This window comes from Orbicella faveolata, unplaced genomic scaffold (genome assembly GCF_042242905.1).
Source record: "Orbicella faveolata isolate gen_17 unplaced genomic scaffold, um_ofav_v1 contig_3, whole genome shotgun sequence".
NCBI classification, from domain to species: domain Eukaryota; kingdom Metazoa; phylum Cnidaria; class Anthozoa; order Scleractinia; family Merulinidae; genus Orbicella; species Orbicella faveolata.
Genome location: NW_028301558.1, coordinates 6,583,802 through 6,605,954, shown reverse-complemented (window position 1 = coordinate 6,605,954; position 22,153 = coordinate 6,583,802). Strand labels below are relative to the sequence as shown.

Genomic DNA, 22,153 nt, shown 5'->3' with positions numbered 1-22,153 from the left:
TAACAGCTTTAAAAGGATTAGCCGCCAGCCGTTACTTTTCTAAATCTGACTGGCTTTGGAATATATGTACTTTTAGTAGTTTGAGGTTAGTTGTTTTTGTTTTTGCTTTCTCTATAAACTCACCATTGTTGAACGAGCTGAGCAGGACATTTTCCGATACACCAACTGCGTCAAGCCCGTGATCCTCGCAGTATAGTAAGAACGCGATCCGCGCAATTGGCGCTCCACGGCGACGTGGAGGTCTGCCATCCACGCGCGACTATGTCAATTTTCTGGTTAATCTTTGAACTTCCTGTCTCTTTCTTGAAAAATGTTTTAAATCAACTTGCCTAAACTGGTTCTTTTCCTTAGACTATTTCATCATTTTATAACCTTAAATTTGAAAGTTAAAAAATCAATGAATTCAGGAACTGTTGTAACCCGTTTTTCAGAGTTTTTAAAAGGCTGAAAAAACGTGAAAAAACCGTGACATTATTTTTCTCTTGAGAAGAGCTCTAACATAAATTGTTAGAAAAGGTGGCCATGTTAGGCAAGCTAACAAAATAAATAAACTAAAACAAATAACTTCATTTTATGGGTCAAGCGTCTGCATTACTGATTCCTTCCACTCTTTCGCCATTAACTACAGCCAATATTCTAACCTCCTCTGGTTGAAACAAGTGTTCAAAGCCCCTTCAATATCAAAAGCATTGCTAAAAGGTATCTTGATAAAATCACTACTTTTTTCACAAAATTCAAATGAAAAATGGCACCTTTTGCGAAAAGCGGGCTTTTGTTTTTAAAAAAGTAATAGATCGGTGACAACCAGTCGGGTTTGGGAATGAACAATATGGCTCAAACCACTTAGGAGTGGACCATCTAACTTTTTAGGGCAGAGTGGATGATTTGGTATGGGCTTGATTTTTTTAACCTTTTCATGCACTAGTAAATTTTTTTCTCGGGATGTGTGTTTGCATGATAATATTTCTCCTTGTAACATGAAAATTTATATTTCCCGCACTTACTGTGCCACTGACCATCCAATCAAATTATCCCGTTTGGTGCGTGGTTGCAAAAGTTTTTTAAATTTAAATTGCAAATTTTTCATGCGATGAAAATATCTGCCACGTTGTGTTTGTCAATCGTGCGCTTTGCTATCCACGTTCATAACTTAAACAGGCAGAAATCTTCTTTTCTCCTCGCTTATATATCGCTACAAAATGTATTGGCATTCAGCGTGGGATACGTTGGTCAACTGGAACTGCTGCGAAAAACCGCGAATACCAGCAACAACAACTTTGTTTCAAACAAACTTCCCGATCACGTGGTTTGCATGAACCTGAAATGCGAAAGCCCCTTCTCAGGAAATCTGATTGCTTTTGAGTCCTTCACGAGGTAAAAACTATTCGCAAAAGTAGATAGTATTTTCACGCAGAAAAATTACAAGGAATTGTTTATTTTTGTCGACTGAACTGAGAATATGGTCATAAACGTGTCAGTAGATTTTAAACTTCTATCTAAAGAAAAGTTGTGTCCAATAAATCTATCGTTTCTACTCAGCCAGTTCAATTCGCTTCCAATCTTTTTGTATTTGAAATCCTTATTTCATTTCATAAGAAAACGCTAATTTCGAATTTCTGGGACCAATAATGTTCTTTTCTTGGATCTGCCAGATCCAAGAAAAGAACATTGGTGCCAGAAATTATAATGCAATAGGAGGCTCCATTATTTAGACGATCAGCAGGGGATAGCTAGCCAACACTTATTTATGTTTTTCTGATGTTTTCTTCCAGGTACTAAAGATGACTCTAACACTGACACTCGTGAAGCCACCTACAACAAGATTACTTCAGATAACTTGTTATCTTTTAACTTTTTGATTGATCACGAAAGACTCGGTATTCTCCTTACACTGCCATACATTCCTTATAATTTTAGTTATGAGAATTTAGTATTGTTGTTTTGATTTAATCGCGATACTTGCCCCACTTTCTCAGTCATAATGCAACAGATGTTGCCAGGAAAACCCAGAACTTGTTCAAGGCTAACGTTATGTTATAAAGAGATTACGAAGAGTGGAAAGTTGAATGCCTTGGTAAAACCAAAACATAACCGAGATGTAATGTTTTCAGTCCTTTAAAGTCATAATTTCGATTTCTCTCACTTATTTACATTAGTTTTGATACATCGGGATCAAATTTTGTAGCCGCTCAATTTCTTTATTCAATCTCTATATTTTCAGGGTTAATTTTGAAATGTTTTTCATTCTTGGATCCTAAAAGCTAAATCACTACAAAATTTGTCATCACAGAAACTGCTTTTTTCACGTATTCAACAGTTCCAGCCTGAGAAGCAATTTCTCTTGATTATTAAGAGCATTGTTTTTGTTGTTGTTGTTGTTGTTGTTCAAGACCCTTAACACTTACCGCGTTGTTTTCTTACCCTCTTTGTAGACCGGAATTGCTGCAATGACAAATCGAGGTCGTTCATCGGAAAATGTCCTGCTCAGGTCGTTCAACAATGGTGAGTTTATAGTTCTTTATTAGTTCCTACATTAATTGCAAAAAAATTCGGACGTTAAACTTTCGCACGTTTAATTTTCGGACACTTTTTTCGGACAAATTTTGGACAAATTATAAAGATTTCGAACACTTTACTGAAACATAGTTAAGCGGGTAAATTCATGCCTACAAAATACGAATGAGACTTGAACAACATCTGTCAAAATGATAGTTTTGCTGCGCCCTCAAGGTTTTACAGATACACCGACGAGAAAATAACATGAACTCTATCAAGCCAGTATTGGTAAAACAATGACCCGTGACCTGTGTTTTAGACCCGCCATATCAAGCCATTATACGTATGTCAAGCAGTGTCTTAACTAGAGTTCGCTCCATAAAGGAAACTAGGAGCTTTGGAGCTGCTTAAAGTTTCATACTGTACTGTAAATATTTCGGACGCTTAAAAATTTCGTACGGTTTTATTTTCGGACACTTCTTTTGTCCAAAATTACTGTGTTTTGCAAGTGTTTTGCAAGTAATGTATTTCAATTCTGCTGAGGGAATCAAATACAGGTACGGTCAGGGGAACGATTGCTTCTTTTGGCAAATCCTCTAGAATTTATTATCCAACCAAATTGCAAGAGCGAGTTATCGAGAGCTTTCCAAAAGTCGAGAGGTTCACGAAAAAAATTAAGTGGAAAGCACTAATACGCGACTTAGCTTAACAATTTTGTTGAACCTGCAAAATGTGACCAGTAGCTCAAAATCAAACCCATGCAGTGATAAATAAAATCCTTTCGAGTTGACAAAAGGTACTTTGCTACCTTAACGTTTATTTGGACCGAGCCTTTATATGATCGTATTCAATATGGATGACCTTGAATGACCTTCTGTGACATTTATCCATGCTGGCCGCCATACTGATTTGACATTATGATGTAAATTACCACTTGCTTTTGCAATTGGTAAAGAGCTTGAAATTAGAAGATTTGAGCCAGATTCTCATTATTTCAAGCTGTCTAGAGATGATATGTTTCGATTTTAGATTTCTTCTAAGCCTCTGCCCAAAAAAATGCGGATGAAATGCCCATAAGCGCCGCTGCAAAGTTGGGTGACCTTGAATGACCTTCAACAAGTTATTGACTTTATTCTGATGTAAATTAGAGGTTCCAACAACATTATTTTATTTTTCAGTAGGTCGGGATATAATACGAGTTTTGGCACAGAATTTGGACTCTAAAAAATAGTTAATTTTCCAGACTCTGTTTTTTCCGGCCATCTATTTCATAAAAAATGAGTATTACATTAAAGCGGCAGCTAAGAATCCATTCCTTTTTTTCAAGCGAACAATTCAGATGTTTGCCGCTGCTACGTGTACTTGCATGTTTTTGGCGAGTGTGCGTGTTTGCACCTTTATGCAATTGTTTGTAGAAATTGTTCAGTGTAGTTCTTGTTAAATACGACCGAGTTAAAAGCATTACATTGCTGACATGAACGGGTTTAATTTTTTACAGAGTGACTCCTTCATCAACATTGCCGCAGGACACAGAACAAATTCTGATGGATGCTATGCCCTTATGGATTCTGGTGGACCTCAGATGCCATAGGACAAGTAGAGGAGTCTAAATCAACACATGGCTACGTATGGTTCGTTAGGTAAAGAACAACAACTATTCCGAAACAATGTTAAGTCTTATTTCGAAGAACAATCAGGACATCAAATTTTGTTTTACTAATTCAGTGACGAGACGAGACTTACATTAGAGAATATTGTCTTGATCTATGATCATATTCTCATAACTAACATCGAAGGAAATGTATCGTATTCAGTAAGGAGAATTAAGATTTCAAACTTAGGAGCATGCGGACCCATGTTTTGTAAGCAAGACTTCAATTTGTTCTCGGTCAAATGCAATTTGATTAAAGGATTTCATCCATTACTTTACGACGCAATAACTATGAATATTTCCAAGTCTAAAAGGTCTTGCCGTACTATTTTCTTCCAGAGTTCTAAATTATTATCGGCCGTAATAATAAATTCTAAATTATTGTCGGCCATGTAACTAAGTTTAATTTTAATTCCTTGAAAAACATAATTTCGTCTTTATCTTACGGCGCAATTAATTGTTCATATTTCCAAAAGATCTCGCCGTATTTTTCTCTCCAGAGACCCAGTTTCGTTGTCGGCCATGCAACTTTATGTAAATCGTCTAAGTAATTTGGTCCTGCATTTTACCAGGCTATGGATTGTGAAAGTTTTTTTAAAATCTCGTCCTACTTTTTTCGACCTGGGACCAAAATTTATTGTCAGCAATGCAGCCTTATCTAAGTTTTCAAAACTCGTTTCGTCCTGCATTTTACGGCGCAAATATTTTTAAATGCTTCAAAAAATCTCGCTGTTCTTTGGAACTTTTAGATTTGGCAGCAAATAACGCAGTGAAAGAATTCTTGAAATATTTAGAAGCAATCATAAAATACTAGCATTGTAGAATTTATTTAGCAAACTAACAGGATTATTCCTGAAGCCAACAATAAATTTCTGGCCAAATTATATTTTCGTTTGTTTTTACTCTAGTATTATTTTCGTGTGGTTTCTTCACATGGGTCCGCGCTTATTTTGAATCAAACACATTGAAAACTTGGAAATCTTATCAAGTTGACAAGAAATTACTTTTAAGTCTGACCTGTTTAGTTGCTAGAACTTTACAGAAAGGACAAACAGCCAGTTACTTTAATTTCCCGGCATCGTTTTTCATCACGTTTTCGTACTTAGTAAACAGTTTGCTAGTTAAAACAGGATGAAGTCTTGCATGAATCTGTAATACCAGTTTCGAGTTTGTAGAGAAGTGTTGGAAAAATTGTATTTTATTTCCCTTGAATGTTGTAATTTTTGCTCAGATATTTTTTAGACTTAGTTGTTAATTGTGAACTGTTAGAATTAATTACTATGATCGATAGATACAGAGAAATTTCACGACTCGTAAAATTGCTCTGTATCTATAGACCTTAGTAGTTAGTTGAACAGTTTTCATGCAATAAATACTCAATAAAGATCACCACTTGTAAATCAGTTATCAATTTAATGCTTTACTGCACTGAATAAAGAAACAATATTGTAATCAACAACCGAGTCTTGTGTCACTTATTAAAAAAATGCGCGCGTTTAAAGGGGCCTGGAAACTAGTCGAAATGTAGGCTATCTCTTTTACTATTTTTTGACTATGTTGGGTTGCCGACGCGGGAAAACTTTCTGCACTTTTAAAAAGGGTCTAGTAAACAAGCCAAAATAAAGGCTGGCTTTTGCTGGGCAAAACCTGACCGCAAACTGCACAGATTTTTCCCGCCAAAAGACTTAGTTTATTTTTGAAACGTTTCCAGGTACCGTTTAGAAGCGCACAGTATTTTCCCGCTCAAAGATTAACTAAATATCAAACCAGTTTTGTAGTAGGATTTCTTTTTCATCAAAAGACTGAATTGTTTCTTATACCTTCAGTGAACCGTCCTGAAATTTCGGAGTTCTTACAGCCAAAAACATCGTAATTTGCATTTCTTAATGTCAATAAATGCCTAAGGTACTATCTTGTTCTTTATTAAAGAATATCCGCAGATCAAGCAACGACAAATTCGATAATGTTAGCTTGCTTCTTCAGCGTGGAGCATCAGTCTTCAGTAGCGGTTTTAATAGTACCATAAACGTCCTTCACCCTGAAAAAAAGAGATAAAAATAGCATGTTACAAACAGCGACGTGATTAAAGATAATAATACTTAACGGGTCAAATATGGCGTTCCGATATAACAAACATTATGTTACACTTCTTACACTTCTTACTTTGAACGTTTGCATACATGTATATAACTCAAACAATTTACAGCTTTTTGCGGCAAAATAAAATAACGCGATATAGAAGATCCTGGTATATTAAAAGTAATCAATGTCATTAGCCTAGTGCCTTTTATATTTGCTTTCAGTTTTAATCTCATAATACCAAAGGACAGTGAGAAAACGTGGGTGCCAGTTTACCACACATCAAATAAAGGACGAATCCGATCCAGTACCAAAGAAAAATTTACGCAAAATCTAAACTACACTAAAATAGAAAACATAGCAAGATAAACGCATTTTAAACCGGCTACAAAACGTTTCTCAACAACCCGCATCGTTCATTTTGTTGAGTCGAAACGAAATAATTCAGTCGAGTGACGAGTCAGGGAATTGTTCTTGTTTACGACACTTGCTTCTTTAGCATACACGATTAGATTTTTGGTCAAGCCACTGAACAAAAATTTAGTTCTGAACATTGAAGGAGATAGCACGATTGACTCTCCAAAAGAATCTGAGTCCGATGTATTGAATAGTTTTTGTACGACGTTGGTTTAAAAAATCTAAATTTTACAAAGAATTTATCAGTTCATTAGCGCTTTCGCCACCAAGCAATTTTGCAGTTTTTGAAATCTAATTTCCCCTTGAATATTACACCCAAAGAACCATAAATTTCACCATTTACTTAGTTGCACATACTCTAAAGTTTTTTAAATTAATTTGTATCTTCTCTGCGTTAAGTCGTATTTTAATGCGGTAAAATGCAACCAATGACGTCAAAATTGATATGTTCACCTGTGTCATTTTTATTACCTCGGTTCCTATCGGTGAAATTACTGACCAATCACTACTGGTCGTGTTAACGCGAAAATAGCAAAGGAATTGTCTTTATACAGCTTTCTTTAAGCTTACATGTTTGAAATACAACAAATAATTACTGGGCTGGAAGACAAGGAAAATTAACTCAAGCAAGCCTCGGTTACTATTTTGTACGAAGATTTCACTGTGCTGCGTTAGGCTCTCCGTTCGTAACAAGCGGATTTGAGTATTTTAACTTCCAGGCCCAGTTGTAAGCTCTTGGAGCTTCTTGTTTCAAGTGTATTTAGTTGCCTTTTGAGAGATTGAACGTCCTGTAGTTATGTAAACCACTCCTTTGTTCAAAATAGTTCTTCTCCTTACTGAATGCCACACATTTTTTTAGAAGTTATTTCTTAGAGTGTATTGGTATATCAAGTGGATGATTTTCTGAATTCTCGTCACTTGCCTCTTTCACAATCTATTAAAAGCGGAGGGAGAATTTAAACGTTGATCACCCTTGGAGAACAAGGTTGATCTTAAACTTTAAAACCCAGGGTCAATTTAGTTCTAATCATGGCGCTTAAATGAAACTTCTTCCACTCCCGCGGTTGCAATCTTAAATATACTAGACGAATTTTTATTGAATTCTTTGGTTGCCCGACTAGTCGGCTTTCTAAGTTCGTCCCAAACTTATCCGTACTTCATCAAGTTTAAACAAAGAAAGTCATGACCGTGGCGGTGTTTGGAGATCTAATCTTGATCAGCATTGTTTTTACGATTTTATTTCTCCGTTTCCTTCTTAGTTTTAGTTTTTACTGAGAGGATGTATCAAACACTCAATACAGTGTTTGACCGCATTCACAACACCTCGAAGCTTCGCGTCGTATTTCAACTCTCCTCTCGGTGTTTGGAAGGTGATCAAGCACGGTCTTTCGTGTTTGATTTAATACATTGCACATTAATTTACTTGACTAGCTTTGGCCTTTGTTTTAATCTCCCAGAAAAATACCTTAAAAGGTTAGATAACATAGTGCCCAGTAACTAAGGCTGTTCCGTGTAGCAGACGTGTAGATTCGAAGCCACTTGTCATCTAGCCAGCTGTAGAATTCTATAAATGTTTGCACTTTAAAAAAGCGCGGAAAATTTGTCGTTCTACAAAGAGCTTAGGCAATCTGCCATGAATACACCGAGCAGCAACAAATGATGGTTCCCATAACGAAAAGATATTAAAAACTCACTAGTAATGTCAAGATCGGCGCTTGTACCTTGTCCTTCCAGCCCAGGGCCATACGTGTGTTCAGTTTAAACGATTAAAAAAAAAAAAAGAAAACTTATAACCTGGCTACAGACTGTTAATTAGAAAGTTAGTTACGTGAACACGCGCGAGTCACATGCGCGACGTGAGGGAAAACACGAAAGGCTGCACTCGTAGTAAAATACGTCGAGCAATAGCTTTTTTCCTCAAGAAGTAGACGTAAATCATAAATGAATAGTTTACCCAAACATTAAACAAAATTTCTTAATGAATCGATATAGTTTATAAATACAAAACTAAGTGTTCAGGGACAATCAAATATGATAATTATGGTAGATTAAGCTGGAAAATTTACTCCTCGCAGCTTTTAGGTTACAAACTACAGGAAGGAAAGATTAAATTCGAATACACTCTGAGTAAGTCGGCCATAGTATTCCTTTCACTGGAGAGATATAGCAAATTGTGTAGGATGCAAGCGTTTGTACAAGCACTACAAGAAACGACAGCAAGTCGCTCGCTTACCTTGTGCAAGTTGTATGAAAAATCCTCTCTTTTTCCTCGCCCAGGCCGTTAAGATGGAATGACTCTCGTTACAATTTTCTATTGCCCATTTAGTCCCTGTGTTTGGAGGGAAGAAAGTTTCTGAAACAGGACCAAAGACGTTGAAATTTGTTCCAACAAATCAACTTGACCGCGTGTCTGCCTGAGTAAAGCAGATGAGGTTTGAGACCATCATGAATAAATTAGTACCCATAATTTGCAATTTTAAATTCCATTGTTCCTTTTGTGATCCACCCATCACTCTTGGCGCGCCAAGAGTGTCTAGTGCGGCGTCTTTGATAGATCTAACGATCGTTCAGCGCTTGAGAGGGCTTAAAAGGCTGCAATATCAGTATTTCTTAACAAGTCTGTTCTCTTGATGTTCTAAATTTATGCTGTACTGCTTCAACTTTCAACTGAGGATGGACGTGGGTTGAAGTGTTTGCACAGGGAGTGGGGTGGGGTGTCGCTAGCGACAGCACTGCTTTTGAAAATTTTGTTTAACAGGATGCGTTAATTTACGAGTACAAGTTGTCTTTAAAAGTTGTTAATACTTTTAATACTTCACTTCACTTTTAGCTATAACCCCCCTAGGCAGGGGCGGATCTAGGGGGAGAGTGCAGGGGGTGCGCACCCCCCCCCCCCCTGAGATGAAGCCTTCCTCTTCACATTCGCTTTTAAAATTATTATTTGTTTACCTCACCAGTCAGTTACGCAATTCCTTAGTGCTGCACCCCCTTCTAAGAAAAATCCTGGATCCGCCCCTGCTAGGGGTATTGGACCTGATATATTTATATACTTTTACCACGTTCGTCCACGTTTCACCAGTTAGACATGTCTCTGTGCGTTCCATTCTATTCTCCGAGCGACATCCAAGCGTTTCCTCATTACTCTACTGTCTTAAACCAACCAAACCTTAACACCATAAGAGTATCTTAAACAGCCCTAACCTTAAAAATAACCCTTGACTAACATCTAACTTCTGCCACCACCCAAATTTAGCTGACAACAATCCTTAGTCGACACACAACCCCGAGTATTCCCCATGCTTTCCGGGTTCGCTCCTCCATTTTTTTTTTATTGAATTCATGCATCGAATCCTCCAAAGCAACGTCTTATTATTTTGTTTTACTCTTTCATAGTAGTAGTTTGTACAGTGTTTACGTGTGATAGTCAGTAGTTAGATAGCCAGTTAGTGATAAGTACTCAATATATATGTATGACTGAAGTAATTTGACCGTTCTTAAATAAAGTTATCTTTACTACTAAACTCTAGTCTATTTCATTCCTCGTGGGTTCCCGAGGGTTCCCGTGGGTTCCCAGTGTTCATGTTTCCCGTGTACTTCCCGGTCCATTATGCCAGGCGTTCCATAGTGTGTTTCCCGCGAGTTCCATGTGAATTCCCCGTATGTACCCTCGTTTCCCCTAACGTAACCGTAAAATTAACACTAAACTTTTGCTGATTCTTAATGCTCTGCTTACCCCCAACCCAGGGCAGACACAGAACCCCCTGTTTTCCCCATGCGTTTCCCGTGCTTTCTTTCCTACTTTCCTGTTAGTTCTACCTCGAGTTTGCTCTTGCATAATTGTTCCATGCGTTCCCTACTCATGTCCTTCCTATCCGCTGCCATATCAGCATAAATAACACGTTTAACTTTATAAATCTGATGTCTTAAACCGGCCTGGAGTATCCCAATATTCTCAACAAACGAAATAAAATAAATGCTAAGCTAAACACGCATAAAGCCACCAACATTCAAACGCCATGTGTATTTCGTTTCGCGAAACGCCCTCGAATGGACCCCCAAAGCTGTTTGCGAGTCGCGCGCTGATTGGTTGAAATTTGAAGACCTGTCAAACAGAGGTCAGCAGGTAGTACCTTCTCCATGCGTTCAACGTGCGTTCCCTATGTTGCCTGTCCATTCTGTCGAGCGTGCACTCGCGTTTTCCGACTCATTACCCATATGCCCCTAGCCCTTACTGTTGACTTTCAAACCATAACTCTGGGCCAATCATGTTTCTCTTCGTTGCCCGTCAGTTATGCGAGGCGATCCCTGTTGCACTTCAATGTGTTTCCTGTGAGTTCCCCGTGTATTCCCTTGCTTCCCCCTAGAACTCAATTAAGCGTTGCTTGACACCCAACTTAGACCGACTCCTTACGTTACTCTGACACCTAACCCAATACACAACCCCTGGTGTTTCCCCATGCCGGTTGCCAGTAAATTCCCTTCCGAGTTCCCTGGCATTTTATCCACGTGTTGTCTGGTAAATTACACAGTGCGTTCCATAATCACCTGCTCTCACTTCCCCCCATGCGTTTTCCGTGCATATCCGGCTTGACATTACCTATCTCCTCTGGGACGTGTTCCCTCTTATTTTGTTAAATTGTTCGCTTAAAGAAACGTTTTCTATCTTTATAAGTTTCTTCATAAGTCACTTTCTCGTCTCAGAAAAGGTTTTCCTCTAAACACTTCTTAAGCGGGTTTTATTTTTACATTTTACTTTACTGTATAGGTTTATTGAAGACTTCAAAGCAGTTCCTTTTGTGCGTAAACCTCGTCAACAATTTCTCCTATCTGACTTGCAATTCTGCGGAGCGTTTTTTGTTTTCTTTTTTTGTAAGAATAAGACACAAAGAAACTGTCTTACAATTAAATTTAGCCTCAACTATTTGAAAGGAAATGTCAGTATTGTCTGAGTGTCTCGGTCTAAAGGCAGTTTCCTCCCGATTTCATTCAGGTTTCTTTAGTTACTTCAGTCTTTTCTGACTGTATATTTTTGTTCCAGATGTCTTTTTCCCTTCACGCTTCTCATGACAATCGCAACTGCGGTTGTCTTGTCTTATACATCTTGAAGAGACGTAGAGACAACTTTTACATCCAAAGCAAATGATTGGTTCACAGAACCCCGTCATGCCACGTTCTCTAACCAATCAGAACAAAGCTATCATCCCTTCAGCCAATCATAAGCAGAGTCAATACCACTCGTAAATGGCTTGCCCGACTTTTCCCGTGCTTGCCGCTGGTCGCGTGTTGCTTCAAGTTCTGATTGGTTCGCTGCTTTAATGATTGACTCGTGACAGTCATTCACCATTTTAGCTCCTTGGAACAGATTCGGGACGATATCGATGCGTAGTTTTCAATTTTCTTTCTTTTCTTCGGAAACTTCTTCTTTCTTTTTCCCAAATATCTTGCCTTTTAACTTTGCCAACACACCTTTAACCTTGCCAATGGGACCAGGATTTTTCTTGGGGTCAACAGCTTCGAATCTCCGCGAGGAAAGATTGTGGAACGAACCAAATGCAATGGCTACCACCGTGCAAGCCAAACAGATGACGTTATACGGCATACTGAAGTCAGGGGTGGGAAGGGTGATCAGAAGAATTTCTGTGTGGAGACGAAGAAATACTTCCTCCTCTGGGGTGGTCTCAAGACTAGATGGAGAGAAAACCAATAAAAATAAAATTAAAACGGCACTAACAACAGTACCGGCGAAGTTTTAGAAATTAAAAAAGTTATATAGGTTACCTAGGAAACAGAAGAGACGATTGACGTGAGGGGCCAGTGTAATTCAGTGGGTTTCGAAGGTTCGTAGAAATAAGAGCAGAACTGAAAGAAAACAAAAATTCTACTTGTTAGTTTGAAGAGTGTTGACTGTTCTCTCGATAACACACGGATCAGAGCCCTCGGCAGTCCGGTGGACCAGTACAGGAAGGATTACCGACTATTAGTAACCAATCATAAAATAGCACGAGTAATAGCGAACGCAATAAAAGTTGTCGTGACATTTCCCGAAAATCGGGTGCTTCGCCTGTTGGAAAAAGTTTTCTATGGCGGTGCTCTACAAGAGTTTAGGCCCCAGTTATATGGTCTCGGGTACCTGAGACAACCCTACCCCCGAGGAAACTTGAGCGAGCGTTTATATGTGAAAACGTAGTCCCTGTACGTCAAGTCAAAGTTGACCCTGCATGATTATTCGTAACCCGTATTGAATAATCAAGTATGCAAACATCTCTCTTTCTTTGAGTTTCCCTTGGTCATTCGATCACAGCGAGTTTTGCCGAGTTAATTTTCACTTCTTTGATACAAATTTCTGTTTTAAATCCTAAATCTAGGTAATACGTGACACTCGCCACACCGAGAGTTGTCCCGGTTAGGCGAGCCAAAGTGTTTATATGAAGAAAAGTTGTCCCGCTTGCCAGGGTTATCCTACCTCCCGAGCGGAGACAACTCGCCCACCCCCAGTTGTCACGCCCCCTCTCCCCTCCCCCTCCCCGAGACGGGTTCGCGATCCTCTTGTAAACAGCGGGTTGAATTTTGTAAAGAAACAAGCTAAAAGTTACCCTGACCAGGGTAACTCGGGGGGAGGGTTGTCTCGGGTACCTGAGACCATATATATAAATAGGGCCTTAGTCGCGGAAATGATAAAAACGACTTGAGGGTTAGTAAGAGAAGAATATACCTGATATAGAAGCCATGATGAGCGTCTGGAGGATGTTCTGTCCACTTTAAGAATCCTTTGTGGAACTGTATGCTCAGTTCTGTGACAGAGTTTGCTGGTAAGGTCAGTAACATTTCCAAAGTGTAAGGCCTCAAACGATCCTTCGCTGGGGTCACGTGGATGACATCTAGACAAAAATTAACAACCCTTTCAGTCGCAAGTTTCTCAACAGATTGCTTTACACTCATCCCAATGTTGGCTCTAGGAATTTAGTAGTAACTAATACGTTATTGAGTTAGCGTGAGGTCCGTATTTGGCTCTTATTAACCGAGCTTTGTCGGTCTGGGAGAATCTTGACGGAGGTCGTGAGTACAGACCGAACGCAGTGAGGTCTGTGCACACGACCGAAGTCAAGATTCTCCCAGACCGACTAAGCTCGGTTAATAAGATGGTTATTACATGGCAAACAAGAACAATTTAATTCGTTTAGTGTAACTGGTTTGTACTAGCTGACATTTTGCTTGCGAACGGCGATGAGCCGAAATTAATTTTGCCAAAGTTTGCTGGTCCTCTTTGCTTTTTTTCTCATCAGGCTTTTTGGCACTCCATAAATAAATATTGTTAGAAGAAAATAGTCAATATTTTTTAATCTTAGTTTTCAACTTTTTCACCGCAAAATGTGACCGGTCTAGATGCCGGTCTAGATGGGAAAATCTAGACCGCTTTCAATATCGATTTCAGCCAATCAAATTCGTGGATTCGGTACATCCCAGTCCTTGTGAGACACAGCCATATAATAATTAGCTCTTATTAATCAAGCAGGAGGTCTGTATGGTCTTGACCGAGGTCGTGAGTACAGACCAAACGCAGTGAGGTGTGTACACACGGACGAGGTCGAGATTCTCCCATGCAGACCGACTAAGCTTGGTTAATAAGATGTTTATTATACGGCGCAAAAAAAAGAGAACAATTTCATTGGTTTAATGTGACTGGTTTGAACTAACCTGACTAACTGACATTTTGCTTGCGAACGACGATGAGCTGAATTAATTTTGCCAAAGTTTGCTCGTCCTCTTTAATCTTTTTTCTCATCATGCTTTTTGGCACTTTCATAAATAAATATTGTTAGATGAAAATAGCCAATGACTTTGCATTTTAGTTTGCAACTTTTTCACTGTATAACATTACCGGTCTAGATCCGGTCTAGATGGGAAAATCTAGACCGCATTCAATATCGATTTCAGCCAATCAAATTCGTCAATTTGGTAGTTCCCAGTCCTTGTGAGACAGAGCCATATAATAATGGGGAAATATTGCATGGCCGAGTTCTGTTTTTGAAAGTGTACTTACTCTACTGGACCGAACAAGCTGGTTCAATAACGTATTAATTATAATGGCTCTGTTAAAACTCTATTTACGTTCTTTAGGTCACTTTCGTGAAAGTTAAACTCAAATTGAACGCCAAATATAAAGGAAATAAAATTTCCACTTACATTAAAACTTATCTTTCGTGCAATGCTTTGAAAAACTAATTCGTAGGCGGTCCACCTTAGCGGTCCCTCTTGTAAAAGTCGGACGTTCAGGGAACCAATTAGCACGCAGTCGGCTATTGGGTTCAAGTTCCTGACATTTAGACGAAAGCTGCTGAGCATTAAACTACTATGGCACTGTTTATTACATTCTTTGCCAAGTCCAAAGTTTCACAAATTTGTCAAAAGCACTGACTGCAAGCAACGAACAAAAATTAACATAACTAAAAGTGACAACCCTAAGCCACTTGAATTTTACCAGGCGTAATGTCCCTGTCACCACTCCTGATGGTTAGGGTGTGCAGGAAGATCCTGAGGAACCACGGGAAGGTAGCAAAGTAAACTACTGGCAGGGGATCCGTGGGGTGGCGATTGTGTATCAAGGATGTGATACCTCCCTTCTCTTCACCATACCCTGAAAAAAGTAAAACAATGTGTGTTATGAAGAAGAGAAACTCACAAAATAGCACTTCAGAACAGAAGTTTAGGAAAAAGCAATAAAGAAATCACAGGGAACTTAGAGGGACTTTTAACATGCAGGGGTAAAGATGGTTATCCCAGGGAACTAAATGACATCCCATACTCTACTTTAGGAGGCTATGGGAATGATGTAGACTGAAAAAGTATCAAAAAACTTTACTCACCTGTCAGGCAAGCAAAAGTCACTATCCACCAGCTCGACCTCAAACTATACTTATTCCCAGCTACACGTATCCAACATGTCTACCTTTGCATGTTGTAATGATGATGATATATTCACCTACATTAACTAAATAGGCGTATAATTTACTCTAAAATAAGTTCTCATTTTGTTGCCGGTACTTGCTAACCTGTTATAAATCTCTGAGCATAAAGCTGAGGAGGAATTCCTGTTGGAGACATCATCATGAATATTTAGTAGAACAAAGAGATGCAGCAAACAAAGCAATGATTCCAATAATTCATACTCTCTGAAGAATGATCATACAACTCTTTCTTACTACATGTTCATATCTCAAGACGTATTATCATTTCTGGTATTTACACTGTACATGTCTTTTCTTCTGCGTTTTGGTTTTCTGGCTCACCCTGTTAAACAATCTTGCCCCATCCCATTCCATGCTCCAAGAGATTGAAAACACTTAGCATAGACTACAAAGAACCAATCTTTTTTTAAGGATAATTCTTGAATAAATACAGTCTAAAATATTATTTCGATTATAACTGAGTTCTGAGACCTTGAATAGCTCTCTTCTTCCACTTGAACACCACATTGAGAGTTGCTTCAGAACTACCTGGGTTGACAAGAGCAAGAACAAAAATCAAGACACCTCATTGCACAAAGTCTAGGTACTGAAAAGTCACTGCAACTCATTGCAGCATAAATCTCCTCTAAGGCTCTAAGGCCTAGTTTGCACTAGTGATATAACAACATAAACATAACAACATAAGAAGGATGTTATGTTATGTTTCCCGTGTGAGCATCCTGACGAAATGACATATGTAGCAACATAACAGCATGAACATATGTCCATGTTCACATTACCAACATAAGTGATTATATGCCTTTATGTGGTTCAAGGGGGAAGCTTCTACAATGAAAACTGTCAGCCCACCTGAGCAACAAGTGCAAAAAAGCATCCGATAATATTGGTTCCTATTTCGGAATTCCAATTGTTTTTGTGACTAATCAGAGACAGTTCTCAGATCTGGACAGCAATATATTATCAATATAAATGTCCAAGTTTGTTTCCCAGTTGTTCCTTTTGTGAGGAACACAGTTAACTGCTCAGTGAGAAAAAGAAATGGCTGCAAACTAAACTTGTTTTGAACTTACTCATTTGCTTTACATCGTACATGGCAAAGAGCTGTTGATGCTGTTGTGTCACTTGTCTTGTGACTGTTGAAAAAGCTGGTGACACAGTAAATTCTGATCCACTCTGTAATGCAAGTTCAAGAAAATGGTTGAATGAGTTTGTAGTAACAAAGGACAGTCACAAAAGTCTAAAACTGGCTGCAACTTTGCTATGACATATCAAAACTGACTCAGAAACTCAATTTGATCTGAATTTGTTACATGCACTGCACAGTCATTTAGACAGATGTGACAATAATTATATATTAAGTCAAACTGATTATAACACTAACTTAATGCAATAATGAATAATTTGTTAATTCATCAGTTTTACGCACCTTGTTACTGCTTATATCAACGTAAACCTTGCTGGTTGTGGCAAGAGGACATGCTGACTTAATGGCACGGCCAAATAACTTCTTGAAGGACCAGTCTAACAACAGAAATTGTGACAAAGTAGTTTCTAGATTGTTTTTATGTGGTAGATCGATAAATAGTTACTCATTTCCATCAAGATGTCAATAACAGGACTTGGTAGAAGGTGTAAAAATGTTTATACATAATATGTCCCCGCAGTGGACAGCACTTTTCAATCTCATTATCATATGTATTTCATCAAGTGTAAACAAAGCAAATCATAACTGTGACAGGCTTTGAATATTTCATCCCAATATATTAGCATAGAGTTCATTATGATGTTATTTCTCTGTTTTCTCTCCAATTTTCATCTCAATTGAGAAGATATATCAAACATTCTAGACATTACCAGTATTTTACAACATTTTCAAACACCTTGCAGCCTATCAAAATATTTTGCTGTGCATCACATTTTCAACGCTCTTCTTAAAGTCTGGAAATGTGGTCTCTAGTGTTTGCTACATGTACTGTATATTACTTACCAAATTTAGATCCTCCTCTTAACAATGGATCTAGCACCATGGATAGTGACTGTACTAGCTCAACAGAGAACTGTGAACAGCTTGGATCCTTAAATGTAATCAGTGTAATCAGTGACCTTAACAAATAGATTCCATGTTGTTGTACGTCTGTTCAGTAATAGATCACAGATGATGACAAAGTGCGGTAAGAACAAAAAAGTGGCACTCATTAATATTTCTACAGTACAGTAAATGCTATAATAACCAGTTACAGGGTTCGTACCCTTTTTCAGAAACAAATTTCCAGGACTTTTCCAGGACTCAGATTGATTTTTCCAGGACTCTAAAATTCACATTAACCCTTTCACTCCCATTATCTTAATGTTAATTATCCTTACTGTCTGCCATACATTTCATGTTTTTTTACTTGACTTTAACAGATTTCCAGAACTTTCCAGGACCAGTAGCCCTTTTCCAGGACTTTCCAGTCCTGGAAAATGCCACAATAAAATTCCAGGACTTGCCAGGTTTTCCAGGACCTGTACGAACCCTGAGTTAGAGTGCTTCATCACAGAATGTCTGAGCACAAGAGGTTCAGGCCAAAGAAGAGAGAGCAGGCTTAAGAACAGTTAGGAATAGTGGGTAGGACTAATTTGTGTGTATTTTTTTAATCTTTGTCTCAGGATTTTAGAAAAGTTCAGCCGTTGGTATTCCATTTTTTACTGGCATCTTCAAAGGACTCAAGTTAAAAGGATGCACACAAAAATGTTCAAATTTTGTTGTTTATAGTGGTTTGGCAGGAGGCAAACCAGTTGGTTATTTACAAGCAAGATCAAGGAGCTGATCAAGGATACACTAAAAGAGTGTAAAATTCTGTAAGTCAAGTAAACTTTCTAATCAAAGTTACTTACCTGGCAAATTGGTCGCAGATGGACCCCTAGAGAGTGGTAACTCACACTGTAGAGCAGCAATGAGTAAAACAATGTAGTTAAGCCAGCCTACAAAAACCATAAAAAGTTATGAGAATATTTTACCAGCTACACCTGAAACACCATAATTAGGAACAACATTCAACAAATGCAGGACACCAGAGGAGGAGCAGGGAGATATCTAGAGATTTAGAAGCAGTCAGTAGGAGTCAGAGGGCGAGTGTATTGTTTAACAGTGAAAACTTGATAAATTGATTTAAAAGGAAAAGGATATGACACAAACTACGAACAATTAATTTCTAGTTGCAAAAGTAATAGAACTAAGTTAAAAATGGGATGAAATAATAACTTATCTTAATTACCATGGGCTGCACTGTAAACTCATTACTCTAACCCTTTAAGCCCCAGAGAAACACCTTATTTTTGTAAAATGAAAACCGAAGATCGAAAGACCACAAGTGATATACCAGTTGAAAGGTATTGTTTGGGGTATGTCCTAAATCACCACAACAGACATACTGGATGTCACAACCTGAATTGAGGAGTCTGCAAAGTAAAAACTGAAAATGTTCAAAACTATCTTGTTCCTTGTATATATTGGGTATACCCTTAAACAAAAGCTTAATTTGCAGCTCTGGGTGTGCAGATTTTTATCAGATATTCACTTGACTGTAAAATGGTAAAGTGCAAAAGTACAAAAAACTTGAGGGGTGGTTAATTAAGTCTAATTCAGGAGGGAGGTATGATTTTATGCTTCCAATGTGAAGATCTCTCAAAGATCCTTTTGGTGTCCAAATTTGAAATGAATTGGCCAAATATTAAGCTTATTATGACATTTTGTACCATATGGCACTATTGGGGCTTCACCAAAACTGTAATCTTGAATAACAGGCCAAATTACGGCAGGAAGTGGTAATAACGCAAACCAAATGGAAACAGGAGAAACCCTCTCTGCCTAAAGAAATATAATCACCTTGGAGTCACAAGGCAACAGTTTTTTCCAGGGAGTGAGGTTCTCTGTACACACTAGTTCTCTTGGCAGCGCAGCATGTCTTAACAGTGAACTGTTTGTACCAGCAGCGGAAGCAACACCTCCTCTTCTAAAAGAAAGCTTGGGACTTGAGGTTGTTTTGCTGTCTATGAAATTCAGTGATGCGCAAAATTGACCAGATAGTGCTTGGGTTAAGCCCGACCAGTTTTCATCAACTCTGTTGGAAGAAAAAAATTCTTTTTGTACCTGAAACTGACAGACAACATCATTGTGGTTTATTACCTTTTGAAAAGGCTAACCACGTAATTTATTATTGTTTCATCCATTAAGTAGGAGCACGTCACAAAAAACATGTTCTAAATGGGTTTCAAACTTTGCATGATTCATCATTTTGGAGACCATAATGAAAACTTTTGTACCCAAAGTACAGTACAATTGGTATTGTTTTAGTGAGTTGTCAAAATATTTTCAATAAATATAGGTATAGAAGAAACCTCAAAGATCAATGTCCTTTAATCTGAGAACTTCTTGACGTTTCTTCCACACTTATTGCAAACATTTTCACAACTTGATAAAACAATACCAACTCTGTTGGACTTTGTGCAAAAAACTTTATAATTTGCCAAACTTCAAATGGTTGTTGACAAATTATACAGCATTTAATACCCATTCAGATCGCTTGTTCATGATGTGTTCATCCTTAGATGCAAAAAATTGTATAACACTACCTGTCTTTCACTCTGTCTTGAAACCACACCCATAACTCTGCTCCTGGAGGTGCAGACGTCACAGGATATCCCCACTGTTCATGCTGCCACTGTCCCTGAGTGAGACTCAAATGCAACTCTTCTACTGAATATTGATTGATGATCTGACCAAAGGATTTCGAAAAAAGGTTGTAGTGGGAAACTAGGATGAAAGATACATAAGATTACATGTACAGTACAATACAATAATTTATGTAGACATGCCACATCTAAGAGCTGTACAAGCTTGTTCTAAATACGTACGTGTATTCCATTCCTAAATCTATTATTACAGGGAAAGACTATCTATAAGCCTAAATCAATGGCTACTGGGCCAGTCAATTTGTTAATCTACCAACCCATATCAGAGCTAAACATTTTTAGCGTGAATCAATGCACCATTCTGCGAGATTAATAACCCTAAAATCCACTAAGCATGTAAAATTCTAAAAGTAGCCACCACCTCTTAAGTAGCAAAGTAACATATCTTTGCCACCTTTGGGCACATTACAAACTCATGTCATCAGGTTCCAGTTGGCTACTTGATGGTTCCGTTGATAGCACACTAGGCCAGCATTACAGACATCATGGGTTCTAATCCTGTTCAAGCCTGAATTTTTCTGGCTTTATTTTTGTAACTGCCTCAGTTGCATACTTAATGATAGCTATTTCTCTCACAAAATTTGGCAGGGAGTATGAGAAGAGTGGGGAGGGGGTACTCCCTTATATGGGCTATATATGTATGTGCGGCCCCAAAAGGTAGGGTTTTTCAGCTGTTTTGGTCGTAAATAGGGTATTGATTTTTGCTATTTTGGTTATAAATAGGGTAGGGTTTTACCACTCTAGTCTTGAATTAGGTATGTTTCTTAGAAGAAGCTACTCTTTCATCATCAATAAGACCATCAGCAAAAGCCCTTCATAACTTATGTTTGAAGCAATTGTGTCAGCCACAACAGTCATATTGATATTGGCTATTGAATGTTTGGTCAGGTCATAAATAGGGTAGCAAAAAATGTAGATTTTGGTCATAATTAGGGTAAAGGTTTTGGGAAGTGGGCTGCACACCCCCACCCAACTTTTCTGGAAGTACCCCGCCACCAGGGCGAAGAGATGCTGAAACTTGTTGGAACCCAAGAGAAAAGACCAGCTGCCAACAGTCTATAGTGATTTGACTTGCCTTTACATCTTTCTCCTGCAGTTCAAGTATGTTTTGTATATTTACTTGATTTAGAATAGCACAGAGATCAAAAAACATCTTGTCCAATAGTTCAGCAAGTCTCAGTTTAGTATTTTCCACACTTGAAAAAGACTGGACCGGCAATAGCGCCATCTGATTGGTTGATTCAATTAGCTATAAAACTTTTTCATGTACTAATAAATTATGACCAAGTTGCCTTGGGACTGTACTGGGAGACTATCAGTCCTACGTCTTCTTCTTACAGACTTGGCCTTTTATGTGACATCGGGTGTAGGAGGATAACGGTGATCTGGTTAACAGTGCCCGCAAATAAGTTTTAAGCTGATAAAGTCGAGAACTAAAAGTTGTCACACTTACAAGCTTTCGTATCTCTGATATCCACGTCCCAAACTGTGGTAAATTGAAAGTGTGCATACACCTGGCCAGTCTTCAATGGCCTCAGAAGCAATTCTTCGTGGAAAACATCCTTCGCAGCGAACGAGAAAGACAAGGAAAGGAGGCAGAGTACAAAACTAGAAGAGACGGCCGCCATGTTGAAGAAGCAAAGGCTTGGCTACATTGTCATTCATTCCCAGGCCTGATCTAAAAGAGTAATGGGCGTGGGTCTTTCAACACAATTTTGGTGCTGCTTTTGAAGATTTCATGTAACTGAAATACGTTTTCTCCAATGAAAAAATTGAGGTCTTTGTCAAAGCAAACTCGTACCTACCTGGG

General features: G+C 38.4%; 1 protein-coding gene and 1 long non-coding RNA gene across 2 annotated transcripts; both read right to left on the bottom strand.

Annotated features, from left to right (window-relative positions):
* Positions 1–5,540: 5,540 nt before the first annotated feature.
* Positions 5,541–9,064, bottom strand: LOC149106194 (uncharacterized). Its single transcript, XR_016209712.1, has 2 exons — positions 8,877–9,064; positions 5,541–6,185 (listed from the first exon to the last, which is right to left on the bottom strand). It is a non-coding gene; the product is annotated as an uncharacterized LOC149106194 (long non-coding RNA).
* A 2,298-nt stretch (positions 9,065–11,362) lies between these two features.
* Positions 11,363–22,003, bottom strand: LOC110059712 (GPI-anchor transamidase component PIGT-like). Its single transcript, XM_020766439.2, has 13 exons — positions 21,797–22,003; positions 20,224–20,404; positions 19,478–19,712; positions 18,487–18,573; positions 17,597–17,684; positions 17,036–17,130; positions 16,680–16,782; positions 16,081–16,137; positions 15,694–15,732; positions 15,123–15,278; positions 13,356–13,521; positions 12,422–12,502; positions 11,363–12,327 (listed from the first exon to the last, which is right to left on the bottom strand). Exons 1-13 carry the CDS (start codon positions 21,969–21,971, stop codon positions 12,033–12,035), a joined length of 1,758 nt encoding a protein of 585 aa, XP_020622098.2. The 5' UTR covers positions 21,972–22,003; the 3' UTR covers positions 11,363–12,032.
* Positions 22,004–22,153: the final 150 nt, after the last annotated feature.